The sequence below is a fragment of the Hyla sarda genome, chromosome 5 (assembly GCF_029499605.1).
Source record: "Hyla sarda isolate aHylSar1 chromosome 5, aHylSar1.hap1, whole genome shotgun sequence".
Taxonomy (NCBI): Eukaryota; Metazoa; Chordata; class Amphibia; order Anura; family Hylidae; genus Hyla; species Hyla sarda.
The window spans coordinates 33249230-33263704 of NC_079193.1; the positions used below are offsets into that span (position 1 = coordinate 33249230).

A 14475-nucleotide genomic window follows, 5' to 3' on the forward strand; every position below is an offset into this window, starting at 1 on the left:
CACCCCCCAAGGCAGTTACCACAATGTCCTAGATGTGCTTGATGACAGCCCATGGTAGCACATATAGGCCACACTATCTGCTCACAGTAGTACAAACAACATGCGGCCTGGCATTGTTGTATGGTAAAACAGCTCCTGGGACACTTGGGAGAAATGGTGGTACCACTGGTTCCATGACCAACTCAATGTAACTCTAAACTGTTAGTTTGCCTGGAGTGAAGACTAGAGTGGTCTGGATACTGTACATTAAGGAGGTACTCCGCTGCTCAGCCTTTGGAACAAAATGTTCCGAACGCTGAAGCCGGCACCGGGAGCTCGTGATGTCATAGCCCTGCCCCCTCATGACATCACGCCCCGCCCCTCAATGCAAGTCTATGGGAGGGGGCGTGACTGCCATCACTGCCAGCATTGAGCGGGCGGGGCGTGACGTCATGAGGGGGCTATGACATCACGAGCTCCCGGCGTCGGCTCCAACGTTCAGAACAGTTTGTTCCAAACGCTGAGTAGCGGAGTACCCCTTTAAGTCACCTCAGATCATAATCCCAGGAGGAGGTCTGGTGTGATGTTCCCTGCTAAAAGCCTCTCCATGGCATTGCCCACGTTGCTCAGATTTGGAAGTAATATTATAATTCTCTTGCAGTGGCTGATGCTGGTTTTAGCTGCCAGACTTATAACAATGAATTGTTTTTTATTGGGCACTATGTACAAATATCTCAAACTGTTTTTTCTTTGCATTAATCCTTAAAAGACCAAAAACAGGGCTGTGTAGCTGTGAGAACTGGAAACAAAGCTGGATTATGGGATGTTATAATCTGTGAAGAAAAGACTAAGTATGTGTGCAAAAAGTGGGCACAAGGAGTGACACCACCGCCACCTATCCCGACAACAACAGCAGAACCAACGTGTCCAAGTAATTGGAGTTCACTAGGCCATGCATGCTACAAGGTGCGGAAATATACCAAAGTGAGAACTAGATCTTAAAAACATAGATCTGTTTTATTGAGTTATAGTCTGGATGTTCACCAATGCCTTTTTTATTTTTATTTTTATTGGATTTCCATATACAGTGGTCCCTCAAGTTACAATATTAATTGGTTTCAGGACGGCCATTGTATGTTGAAAGCATTGTGTGTTGAGACCAGAACTCTATGGAAACCTGGTAATTGGTTCTAAAGGCACCAAAATGTCATCCAAAAATAGAAAAAAAGTGAGGATAAAAGAAAAATAAGTAGATAACTAATATAGATAAAGCAAATCCTTACATATAAAAGTAAGAAAAAGCTGCTGGGAGCTGTAAATCACTGTCTATGTCAGTGTTTTCCAAGCAGGGAGCCTCCAGCTGTTGCAAAACTACAAAGGCTGTCCGGGCATGCTGGGAATTGTAGTTTTGCAACAGCTGGAGGCTCCCTGCTTGGGAAACACTGGTCTATGTAGAGGACAGGAGCTTCTTCAGGGTCCTGTACAGTACATAGTGTCCTAAAAAAAATGGAGTCGCCCTCACCTATTGTCCAAAGGAGCAGGTAACCCTGGTACAGGTAAAGAGTACAGAACATGTAATACCTCCCTGTACTGTAGGGGGGCGCTACCAGACACCAGTCAGTGCATACACTTCAGTAATACAGGTAAAGAGTACAGAACATGTAATACCTCCCTGTATTGTAGGGGGGCGCTACCAGACACCAGTCAGTGCATACACTTCAGTAATACAGGTAAAGAGTACAGAACATGTAATACCTCCCTGTATTGTAGGGGGGCGCTACCAGACACCAGTCAGTGCATACACTTCAGTAATACAGGTAAAGAGTACAGAACATGTAATACCTCCCTGTACTGTAGGGGGCGCTACCAGACACCAGTCAATGCAAACGCTTCAGTAATACAGGTAAAGAGTACAGAACATGTAATACCTCCCTGTACTGTAGGGGGCGCTACCAGACATCACGTTTCGCAGATCTGGACTGTCCGTAACATTGTATGGTGAGTCTGGTTTCAACTTACAATGGTGCCGAAAAGACCATTGTATGTTGAAACTATTGTATGTTGAGGCCATTGTAAGTTGAGGGATCTTAACTGATGCAGTTGGCCAGTACCAATAGAATTCTTTTATTTCACTCCATCCACTCATACTAGGGAATGCAGTGGTCTGTAGGAGACCTGAGCTTGGACCCATAGGAGGATATAGGTATTTTAAACTATTTAGAAAAAATATATACAAGGTTTTTTTTTTGTTTGTTTGTTTTTCAACAGTTTTACTCATTATTGGATTATGAAAGAAAGAACTGGTTTGAAGCAAGAGATTTCTGCAGATTTATAGGAGGTGACTTGCCTAGTATCACCAACAGGGATGATCAAGCTGCAGTGCAAATAATTACGAGGTAATCCTTAATTTTGTTATAATAATAACCAGGGCTGTCGAGTCCTGCAGGAATGCGTGGAATCTGAGTTCCTGCACTTTTTCCTCAGCAGGAACATCATTTCCATTAGCAGTACCAGCCCTTGATGTAAATCTTGGTTCCCACTTTCCAAGCCTTGACCCCTGATAATAACACATTATGCCACAGAAACACAAAAATTCCAAATGTTTGTTAAAGAGAACTTGTCACACATAACCAGGGGTCCTATCTTCAGACAGTGGCCCTGATTTACTAAGAGTGGAGTGTTTATTCCGGAGTGATTTCAATATCACTCATTTTTTTCTTTTTTTTAGGCTTATTTACTATTCTGTCGCACATTTCGTTTTTTTTTTTTTTTGTGTCGCACTAGTCAATTGTGTCGCACAAACTCTAAGGGGGATATTTATCAAAACCTGTGCAGAGGAAAACTTGCCCAGTTGCCCCTAGCAACCAATCAGATCGCTGCTTTCATTTTTCACAGGCCTTCATAAAAATGAAAGCAGCGAGCTGATTGGTTGCTATGGGCAACAGGGCAAGTTTTCCTCTGCACAGGTTTTGATAAATCTCCCCCTAAGTGATTCAGAGAAGTGACGTAACCCAAACTTTTTTTGGGGAGATTAGAGCCCATTTGAGATAAAGAAATTAGTTGTGTGAGTCAAAATGGTTTAGACTTTGTTTGTTTAAAAATGTTTCCATGAATCAAATGTATTCATGTGTTATCATTTTTTCAAACATTACAACAATTCTCCTTGTTTATCAGGTTGGGTGTTAAATTGATTTAAACCTAATATTACAAATATGTTAAAAATATATATAAAAAAATAAACATTAACTATCACAAAAGCATTCAATATTTTATTCATAAAAGTGTTGAACTGTACTGTCTTCAAATTAGAAAACAAGTTACTTTAACACACACCAACCACAATGGTAAACAGTCCCTTGTTACAAATCACTCCATTTTTTGATTTTCACTCGTCCTCTTCGCTGTAGGTTATTCTGTGAGCCAAACTCACGCTTTTTCAAGAGGGATTTTGGAAGTACTCTGAGTAATTTTTGCTTTTTGTCGGAAACACGCCCATTTTTTGGTTAGCCACACCCATTTTCTTGAAGAAAAAACAAAACACTGTTTTTAAAAGTGTAGGTTGTGCGGTGTAATATTTGGGCACAGAATTAGTCGCACGGATGGTGAAACAAAAATTTAGGCACATACCGTATATACTCGAGTATAAGCCGAGTTTTTCAACACGATTTGTCGTGCTGAAAACACCCCCCTCGGCTTATATTCGAGTGAACTCTCCGCCCTCAGTGGTCTTCAACCATCGGCTGTCCGGGCATGCTGGGAGTTGTAGTTTTGAAACCTCTGGAGGTCCGCAGGTTGAAGACCACTGCGGCCTTCGTCATCATCCAGACAACCCCCCCCCCCCTTAGTTTTGTACTCACCTCCCCTCGGCGGGACCTTAGGGTGAGCTGGTCCGGGCCATCTGTGCTGCAGGGACCGTCCGGTGGGGAGGGATAGTCGTTCCGGGCTGTCCATCTTCACCGGGGGGCCTCTTCTCCGCACTTCCCCGGAATAGTTACGTTGCCTTGACGACGGTGCACAGGGACGTTCATGAGCAACGTCCCTTTGCGTCGTCGTCAAGGCATCGTCTCTATTCCGGGCCTGAAGCCCGGAGAAGAGGCCCCCCCCGGTGAAGATGGACAGCCTGGAACGACTATCCCTCCCCACCGGACGGTCCCTGCAACACAGATGGCCCGGACCCGCTCACCCTAACTTCCCGCCGAGCGAAGGTGAGTACAAAACTAAAGGGGTGGGGGGTCTGGATGATGTCGAAGGCCGCAGTGGTCTTCAACCTGTGGACCTCCAGATGTTTAAAAACTACAACTGCAACTACTACTACTACTATAGATGCGAAAAAGACATACATTTAAAATCACTTAATAAATATAAACATGTGTATATGAGCTGGAATCCAACTCTACAGCCACAGAGGCAAAAGAAGGAGAGTCTGGTAGGTATAGGTTCTATAATGAGTGTAGCTATGACACAATATATGGAACACCAAAAACAAAAGGCCCAATATAATAACCAAGTAAAGTGGGAGAAGAAATAAACACAAAACCCCACAGTGTAATAAGTACTAAACAATCATAAGTGACTAAGGGTATAAAGCCGTAGAGAAAAACAACCTGCCTAACACAAATACCAGTGTATAACAACAAAGTAATTACCAAGTGGACCAGATAGCTGTGTGTGCCAGACCTCCGTCACCCAACGTTTCACCACTTAAGGCTTCTTCCAGGGTGTGATCTAGGTGGGTGGGTGGCTGCTTTATATATATATATATATATATATATATATATATATATATATATATATGTAGAATAAGCCAATCATAAACATAGGGCAGGTCATGTTTATGCTCACCTTGTGTGAACCTTGGTTTCATGCATATCACCCCTTTAGCGGCGGGGGGTAGCGATGTGTGGTCCTGGGCTGCAGCCTGCAGAGATGACCGGTCTCCTCTTCGGGGGTCGGTATTAGGATAAGCGTAAAGTTTCGGGAAAAAACCTCTGTGGTGGGGCTGCCTCGGTGGATCCAAAAGCAGAGTCGAGTAAGGGTACAAGTATTGTATATTTTATTCATACATGAGACAAGTACAGGAAAGATGCAAGGTCCTGCCTCTTGCACTTTCGGGAAATTTTTTTGTCCTGTCATCTGTGCACAGTGCACTTTACTTAGTCATTTTAATCTTGGGGCCCCCCTTTTTGCTTATGTTTTTTTTATATTAGCTCTCATTTTTAGTATATATCTTAGTATATATGAATATGATTATACATTTTTAGGTGAATTCCTTGGTCGATAGTACTGTATTCCATATTATGTTTTATTATCATATATACATGCAGAGTCTTTAGGTACATTGAGGAGTTAGTATAACTCCTCTTATTACTATTATGATTAGGCAAGTTGTTATATGGTCCATAGGATTCCATTTATTTATATTTATATACTTTCTTTTTGTAAGTTAGCCCATTTTTGTGATTAACCTTGTGCATTTAACTTCTTATACTTATACCTTAATATTACTGTCTACCTAGGTTGCATGTACATATGATGGTGCTATTATTATTATGGCCCATTATGCATATGTTATATTTCGTTTGCTATTCAGTCCTGCTGCTATTATGGGCTGGGCTGCTGATCGTTCTGGATGATGTCACTGCTGACCCCTCCCTTAGGGTTAGCGATGGGCGTCTTCGGGATCGCGCCCGGCTTGTACTCTGCTCACATGACCGGCTTTCACTCCGCTCACATGACCGTGACGTCGCTAATCCTTCGTCACTTCCGATCCTCATTGTGTGTCTTGTGATGGGTCATGGGTCACATGACCTAGACGTTGTGCGCAGCTGTGACGTGTTGTTGTTATCTGCTTAATTGACGGAAGGACGCTTAATGGGCGCTGCGCATGCGTATAGTGGGGTTTATTTACTAACTTGATCGCAACTTTTTTGTCGGGTTTTGTGCCCAAATTGTGTGGTTCCCGTAATATCATGAAGATCCCACGCAAGTAAACACTTGAATCCAAGAGAACAAAAAACTTGACTACGGATCAATTACTTTATTGAGGTTTAATCATTAAAAACTACAACAATAGAGGCCAAAGGGCCTATGCAACAACATGTACATCCAATAACATAAATGTAAAATTTAAAACTGGACACACAAAGAGGAAAAACTGCACAAAAAAAGGCACTACCTCAAGGAAAAAAACCAAAACAGGTAGGGAACAAATGACAGATATAGGGATCACTCAAATTAGTTAGAACCAACCATAAATGAGGCATGGATTAAGCATATTCATATTACCTAGTGGTATAAAAGTACAAATGAGGAGCGCCACTGCCCAACGTTTCGCCACCAGTAGGCTTCTTCCAGGGCGTGATCTACTAGCTGTCACGATTCGGCTTCCAGGTAGTGGATCCTCTGTGTCAGCGAGGGATTGGCGTGGACCGTGCTAGTGGACCGGTTCTAAGAGGCTACTGGTGTTCACCAGAGCCCGCCGCAAAGCGGGATGGTCTTGCTGCGGCAGTAGCAACCAGGTCGTATCCACTAGCAACGGCTCAACCTCGCTGACTGCTGAGAAGGCGTGGGACAGAAGGACTAGGCAGAGGCAAGGTCAGACGTAGCAGAAGGTCGGGGCAGGCGGCAAGGTTCGTAGTCAAGATGGATAGCAGAAGTTCAGGTAACACAGGCTTTGGACACACTTAACGCTTTCACTGGCACAAGGCAACAAGATCCAGCAAGGGAGTGCAGGGGCAGTGAGCAGATATAGTCTGGGAGCAGGTGGAACCAATTAAGCTAATTGGGCCAGGCACCAATCATTGGTGCACTGGCCCTTTAAGTCTCAGAGAGCTGGCGCGCACACGCCCTAGAGAGCGGAGCCGCGCGCGCCAGCACATGACAGCAGGGGACCGGGACGGGTAAGTGACCTGGGATGCGACTCGCGAGCGGGCGCGTCCCGCTGTGCGAATCGCATCCCCGACGGCCATGACAGTGCAGCTCTCCCGGTCAGCGGGACTGACCGGGGCGCTGCAGGGAGAGAGCACGTGCACGTGAGTGCTCCGGGGAGGAGCGGGGACCCGGAGCGCTAGGCGTAACAGTACCCCCCCCCTTAGGTCTCCCCTTTTCTTTGTCCGGTAACTGCCTCCCCTGGGATGAGGACACCGGGAAAGAATGGAGGGTTTCCTCAACGGCAGGCAGTACAGCAGGAGTGGGAATGGGGAGGGAGGGCAGAGGGCGAAGCCTGGCACGGGGCAGTGTGTCACCAGGACGGGGGCCATGAGGAGGCACTGAGGCTTGCCTGACGGGACTGGGAGGGGGGGAGAGGCACTTCCTATGGCAGGCAGAGTCCCAGTTCTTGATCTCCCCGGTGGTCCAATCAAGGGTGGGAGAATGAAGCCGGAGCCATGGCAGACCGAGGAGGACCTCAGAGGTACAGTTGGGAAGGACGAATAATTCAATCCTTTCGTGGTGGGGTCCAATACACATCAGGAGGGGTTCTGTGCGGTAACGCACGGTGCAATCCAATCTGACTCCGTTGACCGCGGAAATGTAGAGCGGCTTGACGAGACGGGTCACCGGGATGCAGAATTTATTCACAAAAGACTCCAAAATAAAATTCCCAGAGGCACCAGAGTCCAAGCAGGCCACGGCTGAGAGGTAGGAGTTGGCTGAAGGAGAAATCCGCACGGGCACCGTGAGACGTGGAGAAGCAGACTTAGAACCAAGAGATGCCACACCCACGTGAGCTGGGTGCGTGCGTGCGTTTCCCAGACGTGGAGGACGTATAGGGCAATCCACCAAGAAATGCTCGGTACTGGCACAGTACAGACAAAGATTTTCTTCCCTACGGCGATTCCTCTCTTCCTGGGTCAGGCGGGACCGATCCACTTGCATGGCCTCCTCGGCGGGAGGCCCAGGCGTAGACTGCAAAGGATGCTGTGGGAGAGGTGCCCAGAGATCTAAGTCTTTTTCCTGGCGGAGCTCCTGATGTCTCTCAGAAAAACGCATGTCAATGCGGGTGGCCAAATGGATAAGTTCTTGCAGGTTGGCAGGAATCTCTCGTGCGGCCAGCACATCCTTGATGCGACTGGATAGGCCTTTTTTAAAGGTCGCGCAGAGAGCCTCGTTATTCCATGATAATTCGGAAGCAAGAGTACGAAATTGGATGGCGTACTCGCCCACTGAAAAATTACCCTGGACCAGGTTCAGCAGGGCAGTCTCGGCAGAAGAAGCTCGGGCTGGCTCCTCGAAGACACTACGGACCTCAGCGAAGAAGGACTGGACTGTGGCTGTGGCAGGATCATTGCGGTCCCAGAGCGGTGTGGCCCAAGACAAGGCCTTTCCTGAAAGAAGGCTCACTACGAACGCCACCTTAGACCGTTCTGTAGGAAACAAGTCCGACAACATCTCCATATGCAGGGAACACTGAGACAAAAATCCACGGCAGAGTCTAGAGTCCCCATCAAATTTGTCCGGCAGGGACAAGCGGAGGCTAGGAGCGGCCACTCGCTGCGGAGGAGGTGCAGGAGCTGGCGGAGGAGATGGTTGCTGCTGTAGCAGAGGCAGAAGTTGCTGTAACATGGCGGTCAACTGCGACAGCTGCTGTCCTTGTTGGGCAATCTGCTGCGATTGCTGAGCGACCACCGAGGGAAGGTCAGCGAGACTTGGCAGCGGCACCTCAGCGGGATCCATGGCCGGATCTACTGTCACGATTCGGCTTCCAGGTAGTGGATCCTCTGTGTCAGCGAGGGATTGGCGTGGACCGTGCTAGTGGACCGGTTCTAAGAGGCTACTGGTGTTCACCAGAGCCCGCCGCAAAGCGGGATGGTCTTGCTGCGGCAGTAGCAACCAGGTCGTATCCACTAGCAACGGCTCAACCTCGCTGACTGCTGAGAAGGCGTGGGACAGAAGGACTAGGCAGAGGCAAGGTCAGACGTAGCAGAAGGTCGGGGCAGGCGGCAAGGTTCGTAGTCAAGATGGATAGCAGAAGTTCAGGTAACACAGGCTTTGGACACACTAAACGCTTTCACTGGCACAAGGCAACAAGATCCGGCAAGGGAGTGCAGGGGCAGTGAGCAGATATAGTCTGGGAGCAGGTGGAAGCCAATTAAGCTAATTGGGCCAGGCACCAATCATTGGTGCACTGGCCCTTTAAGTCTCAGAGAGCTGGCGCGCGCGCGCCCTAGAGAGCGGAGCCGCGCGCGCCAGCACATGACAGCAGGGGACCGGGACGGGTAAGTGACCTGGGATGCGACTCGCGAGCGGGCGCGTCCCGCTGTGCGAAACGCATCCCCGACGGCCATGACAGTGCAGCGCTCCCGGTCAGCGGGACTGACTGGGGCGCTGCAGGGAGAGAGACGCCGTGAGCGCTCCGGGGAGGAGCGGGGACCCGGAGCGCTAGACGTAACACTAGCGGACCGGTCCGAATTAAATATAGACCCCCAGCCAATCAGAGTGGGTGCCGCGATCACGTGTCCACAACGCAACCAACGCGAGACCGGAACGAGCGCCCAACATATGTGTGCTCAGTTGGTTGCTCACTCCTGTCTCGCGTTGGTGGCGTCGTGGACACGTGATCGCGGCACCCACTCTGATTGGCTGGGGGTCTATATTTAATCCGGACCGGTCCGCTAGTAGATCACGCCCCGGAAGAAGCCTACTTTTGGCAAAACGTTGGGCAGTGGCGCTCCTCATTTGTACTTTTATACCACTAGGTAATATGAATATGCTTAATCCATGCCTCATTTATGGTTGGTTCTAACTCATTTGAGTGATCCCTATATCTGTCATTTGTTCCCTACCTGTTTTTTTTTTTCTTCCTTGAGGTAGTGCCTTTTTTGTGCAGTTTCTCCTCTTTGTGTGTCCAGTTTAAAATTTTAAATTTATGTTATTGGATGTACATGTTGTTGCATAGGCCCTTTGGCCTTTATTGTTGTAGTTTTTAATGATTATACCTCAAAAAAGTCATTGATCCGTAGTCACGTTTTTTGTTCTCTTGGATTCAAATATGGAGTAATTGCTAAAACTGACAAGTATTAAAATCTACAAGTTGTCCAGATGTGGATGGACCAGTGTTGTTCTCACTTGCTGCAAATTGTAGACAATTCTTTTCTCTCTTTTGATTGATTTTCTGTATAAAAATTGAAAAACACAATACAGTGACCCCCCGACCTACGATGGCCCCGACATACGATAATTTCCACATGCGATGGCCTCTCAGAGGCCATCGCATGTTGAAGGCAGCATCAACATACGATGCTTTTGTATGTCGGGGCCATCGCATAAACGGCTATCCGACAGCGCAGACTGCTTCAGCTGCCACCGGATAGCCGTTTACGGTGCCCCGTGCCCTTTGCTGACGATCACTTACCTGTCCTCGGGGCTCCGGCTGGTCCTCTTCGGGATCCTCTGCATTGTGAGCGCTCTCCAGCGACATCATCACGTCACTGCGCACGCCGTCCCATCATCCAATAGGAGCGGTGTGCGTAACGATGTGATGGCGGCGATGGAGAACACGGATGCTGGGGAAGAAGAGGCCTTACCGGAGCGTCGGGGACACCTCGGGGTTGCGGCAAAAGCGATGGACGGCGACATCCAGGGCAGCGGTGACGGTCCGGAGCGGCGGGGACAGGTGAGTACAACTTCCTCTAACAGTGGTCTACAACTTGCAGACCTCCAGATGTTGCAAAACTACAACACCCAGCATGCCCGGACAGCCGTTGGCTGTCCGGGCATGCTGGGTGTTGTAGTTTTGCAACATCTGGAGGTCCGCAGGTTGTAGACCACTGTCCTATACTTTACATTGCACGGATCTCTCAACATACGATGGTTTCAACAAACGATGGTCCGTTTGGAACGGATTACCATCGTATGTTGAGGCACCACTGTATATATATATATCAAAAGCAGCTACTGCATACAGCCACAACACAACCACACTACAATGCATACAACCGCAATGTAACCTAATCATGTGTTTTAACCCTAATACACTTCTAGATGACAAGAGAGTAAAAGGAGCCGAAGCAGTCATAGCAATTATCTGGGCTAGCTCAGTTTTTGAAGGGACATGGGTGCAGCGCAAATGTTTAATAGAACTCCATGGACGTTATGGAATCATGTGACAGAGGCATGACCCAAAACTGAGATACAACCACTAGGGGAGCTTTTAGTGACTAAAGGCTGTTATAAAATATAAAAAAAATAAAATAAAAAATAAATGTTCCTGTGAGATGGATAGAACCTATAAAATGTATCTGTCTATCATATGAATGCCTATTTCTTCTGTCTCATTGTAACTGGGTTGTTCCCTCAAATACTCATACTATTATGTCATGGAGATAGGGTAAGCATAATGTGGTAGGCCTCTGGGGTAGTGGTAGTGTAGTCAGGGTTTTGCTTCAGTATATCAGGGGTTAAGGTTAACCCTATTGTTCGTGACGCCAGGCTGAGGGCTAGTATGCTGAGGTAATTCTTCGGCCTATCGCTGCCCTTCCCAGTAACAATAGGTGCATGCATAAAATGACTGAAGGTCCACAAGGTAGCTGAACTTAAACTTGGATAAACTTTACTTATAAAGACTTGCGGTACATTCAATGAACAGTAACAGTCTCATCACTACAGTCTCTATACACTTCAGTGACTGACAGTTGTTGCGGACCTTGACTTGTTTTATAAGTCTCTGAATTTAGGGTTAATTGTGAAGATCCGTCCGGATTTAGGGGATAGATAAGGTCCGGTGATCTTGCAGAGTGCTTAGGGATTGATACACTCACGGTTTGGTAACGATCAACCGTTGCCGCAAGGCTCAGGCCTAAACTCACTGATGACAGCAGCGCAGATCCTTCTCTCACCAAAGCCCAGGAACAAGAGAGCGAGCTATGGCTGCCACTCCCTTATATGGGCAGGGCCGTTTTAATTGGTCCGAATATCTGTCACTCACTGTTACAAGGAATGATGGGACCTCCAAAGGTCCTTAAGCAAAAACCATAGAGTTTACCTAATCACGTGACCCGCAGGTCCTGCTACGCTCCGTACAGGTAATTAACCAATTATATACATTTGTACATTTATATTTATATAAATCTTGAATAAACTATTAGATCTACTAATCCTTAGATGAGAGGTGACAAGGGGCGGACTAGATAAGAAGGACCCCGACGTCCTATGGACTAGCTATGGGGACCTATATACAGGTACCGTATAGGATGCGGTACGGGGACACCACAATAGGAGCTGTGCCCATGCCATCTCCAGTGGGTACTGACTGTATCTAACATCCTGTTTTGATAACTAAGATTCCAGCAGTTAAACCCCTTAGATCCATCATATCCAACATGTAGTCCGTAGGCAAAATGTGGCCCGCTGGAGATCTCCAGCACTATTCGCACCTTTCTCTATTCAACTGTATCGACGCAAGAACAAGAGTGCACTCTGCTCCCTGTTTTGCAGATCAGCCTTGCTGTGTGGCACGGGAGTGATTAGTACTGCCTGCATCCACAGCAGTCAGACCTGACCAGAGGAGCCTAGAGCAGCACAGGAGCCGGGGCAGGTGAATATTACCAAGGGGGCAGGTTATATAGGGACACTGTTTCCCAATCTGTGCTTCTCCAGAATGGTTCAAAACTACAACTACCATGATGTCCTGCTGTCAGGGTCCAATAGGAGTTGTAGTTTTCAACATCTTGAGAGCCACAGATTGGGAAACAATGATTTATGGTTAAATGACCCAGTTCATTAGGGGCATGGTGACACAGATCATTAGGGCATAGTGGAACAGTTCCTTAGGGGCATAGTGGAACAAAATAAGCTACGTCCTTAAAGAGGTTGTCCAGCAGAACTGTACTGTATTTATCCCCCTCACTCCCATGCAACCTCCGTTATCACGGCACCAGAAAGTGAAGCTCAGTTGAGAGGAGTTGCTGGGGTTAGTGTAATACATTGTCGCTCAGCCAATCACTGGCCACAGTGGTGTCCTGCCAGATTGGCTGGGTGATGTGACATATTGACCAAAGCACTGGGAATTGGAGCGGAATTGATGATTATTTATTTATTTGTACAGAAAATTTAATGTGTACCTTTCAAGTGCGTGGATTGGCCTACAGTACAGATATCCATATGAAGGCCCTACATGGTCGGATGGCTCACCTGTGAGTAATGCCTTGTATGTTATCAAAACAATTATCTTCACTTTACTACTGGTATTATTACGTTTAGTCAGATAAGACTCTGTTTAGACTTTGGTTTTCATTATGTTTGGTAGATGGTCAAGAGAGCTCCCAGTTCTGAATATACTGTCTATATAGGTAACCTTAAAGGGGAAATCTGGTGGGGGAAAAAAAAAATGTTTTCAAATCAACTGGTGCAAGAAAGTTAAACAGATTTGTTAATCACTTCTATTTAAAAATGTTTAACCCTTCCAGTATTTATCAGCTGCTGTATACTACAGATGTACTACAGAGAAATTTGTAAAGTTCTTTTCTGTCTGACAACAGTGATCTCTACTGACACCTCTGTCCGTGTCAGGAACTGTCCAGAGCAAGAGAGGTTTTCTATGGGGATATGATTCTAATATGGACAGTTCCTGACACGGACAGGGGTGTCAGCAGAGAGCACTGTTATCAGACAAAAGAAATTCACAAATTTCTCTGTTTTATTCAGCAGCTAATAAGTACTGGAAGGATTAAGGTTTTTTTCATAAAGTAATTTGCAAATTTGCTTAACTTTCAGGCACCAGTTGATTTGAAAACATTTGTTTTCTACTTGTTTCCACCGGAGTTCCCCTTTAACCCCTTAAGGACCAAGCCCATTTTCACCTTAAAGGGGTACTCCGCACCCCTAGACATCTTATCCCCTATCCAAAGGATAGGGGATAAGATGTCAGATCGCCAGGGTCCCGCTGCTGGGGACCCCCGGGATCTCGGCTGCAGCAGCCACCTGTATGGCTTCCACCTCACACCGGCAACGCTGGAGGCTTCGGATCCCTACCACAATGGCAGAAGTGCGTGACGTCACGACTCCGCCCCGTGTGACGTCATGCCCATCCCCCTCCCATAGACTTGCATTGAGGGGGCGGGGCATGACGTCACACGGGGCGGAGTATTGACGTCACGCTCTTCTGCCATTGTGGTCGGGATCCGAAGCCTCCAGCGTTGCCGGTGTGAGGTGGAAGCCGTACAGGTGGGTGCTGCAGCCGAGATCCCAGGGGTCCCCAGCAGCGGGACCCCGGCGATCTGACATCTTATCCCCCATCCTTTGGATAGGGGATAAGATGTCTAGGGGTGCGGAGTACCCCTTTAAAGTGAAAATGGGCTTGGTCCTTAAGGGGTTAAAGATGTCTAGGGGTGCGGAGTACTCCTTTAAGGACCAGAGCATTTTTTGCATATCTGATCACTGTCACTTTAAGCATGAATAATTGAGATGAGCGAACTTTTCAAAAATTCGATTCGGCCTATTCGCTGAATTTTCCAGAAAAGTTTGTTTTGATCCGAATTTTTTTTTTTGCGGCGAATCTAT

General features: G+C 47.2%; 1 protein-coding gene across 6 annotated transcripts in view; it reads left to right on the plus strand.

Annotated features, from left to right (window-relative positions):
- LOC130273041 (macrophage mannose receptor 1-like) overlaps positions 1–14475 on the plus strand; it is a 276050-nt gene that overhangs the window by 67598 nt on the left and 193977 nt on the right. For all 6 annotated transcript variants that reach the window (XR_008843850.1, XM_056519198.1, XM_056519196.1 and 3 more), the window contains 3 exons: positions 749–945; positions 2248–2375; positions 13022–13109. Coding sequence is in view for 5 of the 6 variants with exons in the window: in XM_056519198.1 (XP_056375173.1) it covers positions 749–945; positions 2248–2375; positions 13022–13109 (413 nt within the window). In the remaining variant the exon portion in view is untranslated. The remainder of the gene's footprint in view (positions 1–748; positions 946–2247; positions 2376–13021; positions 13110–14475) is intronic.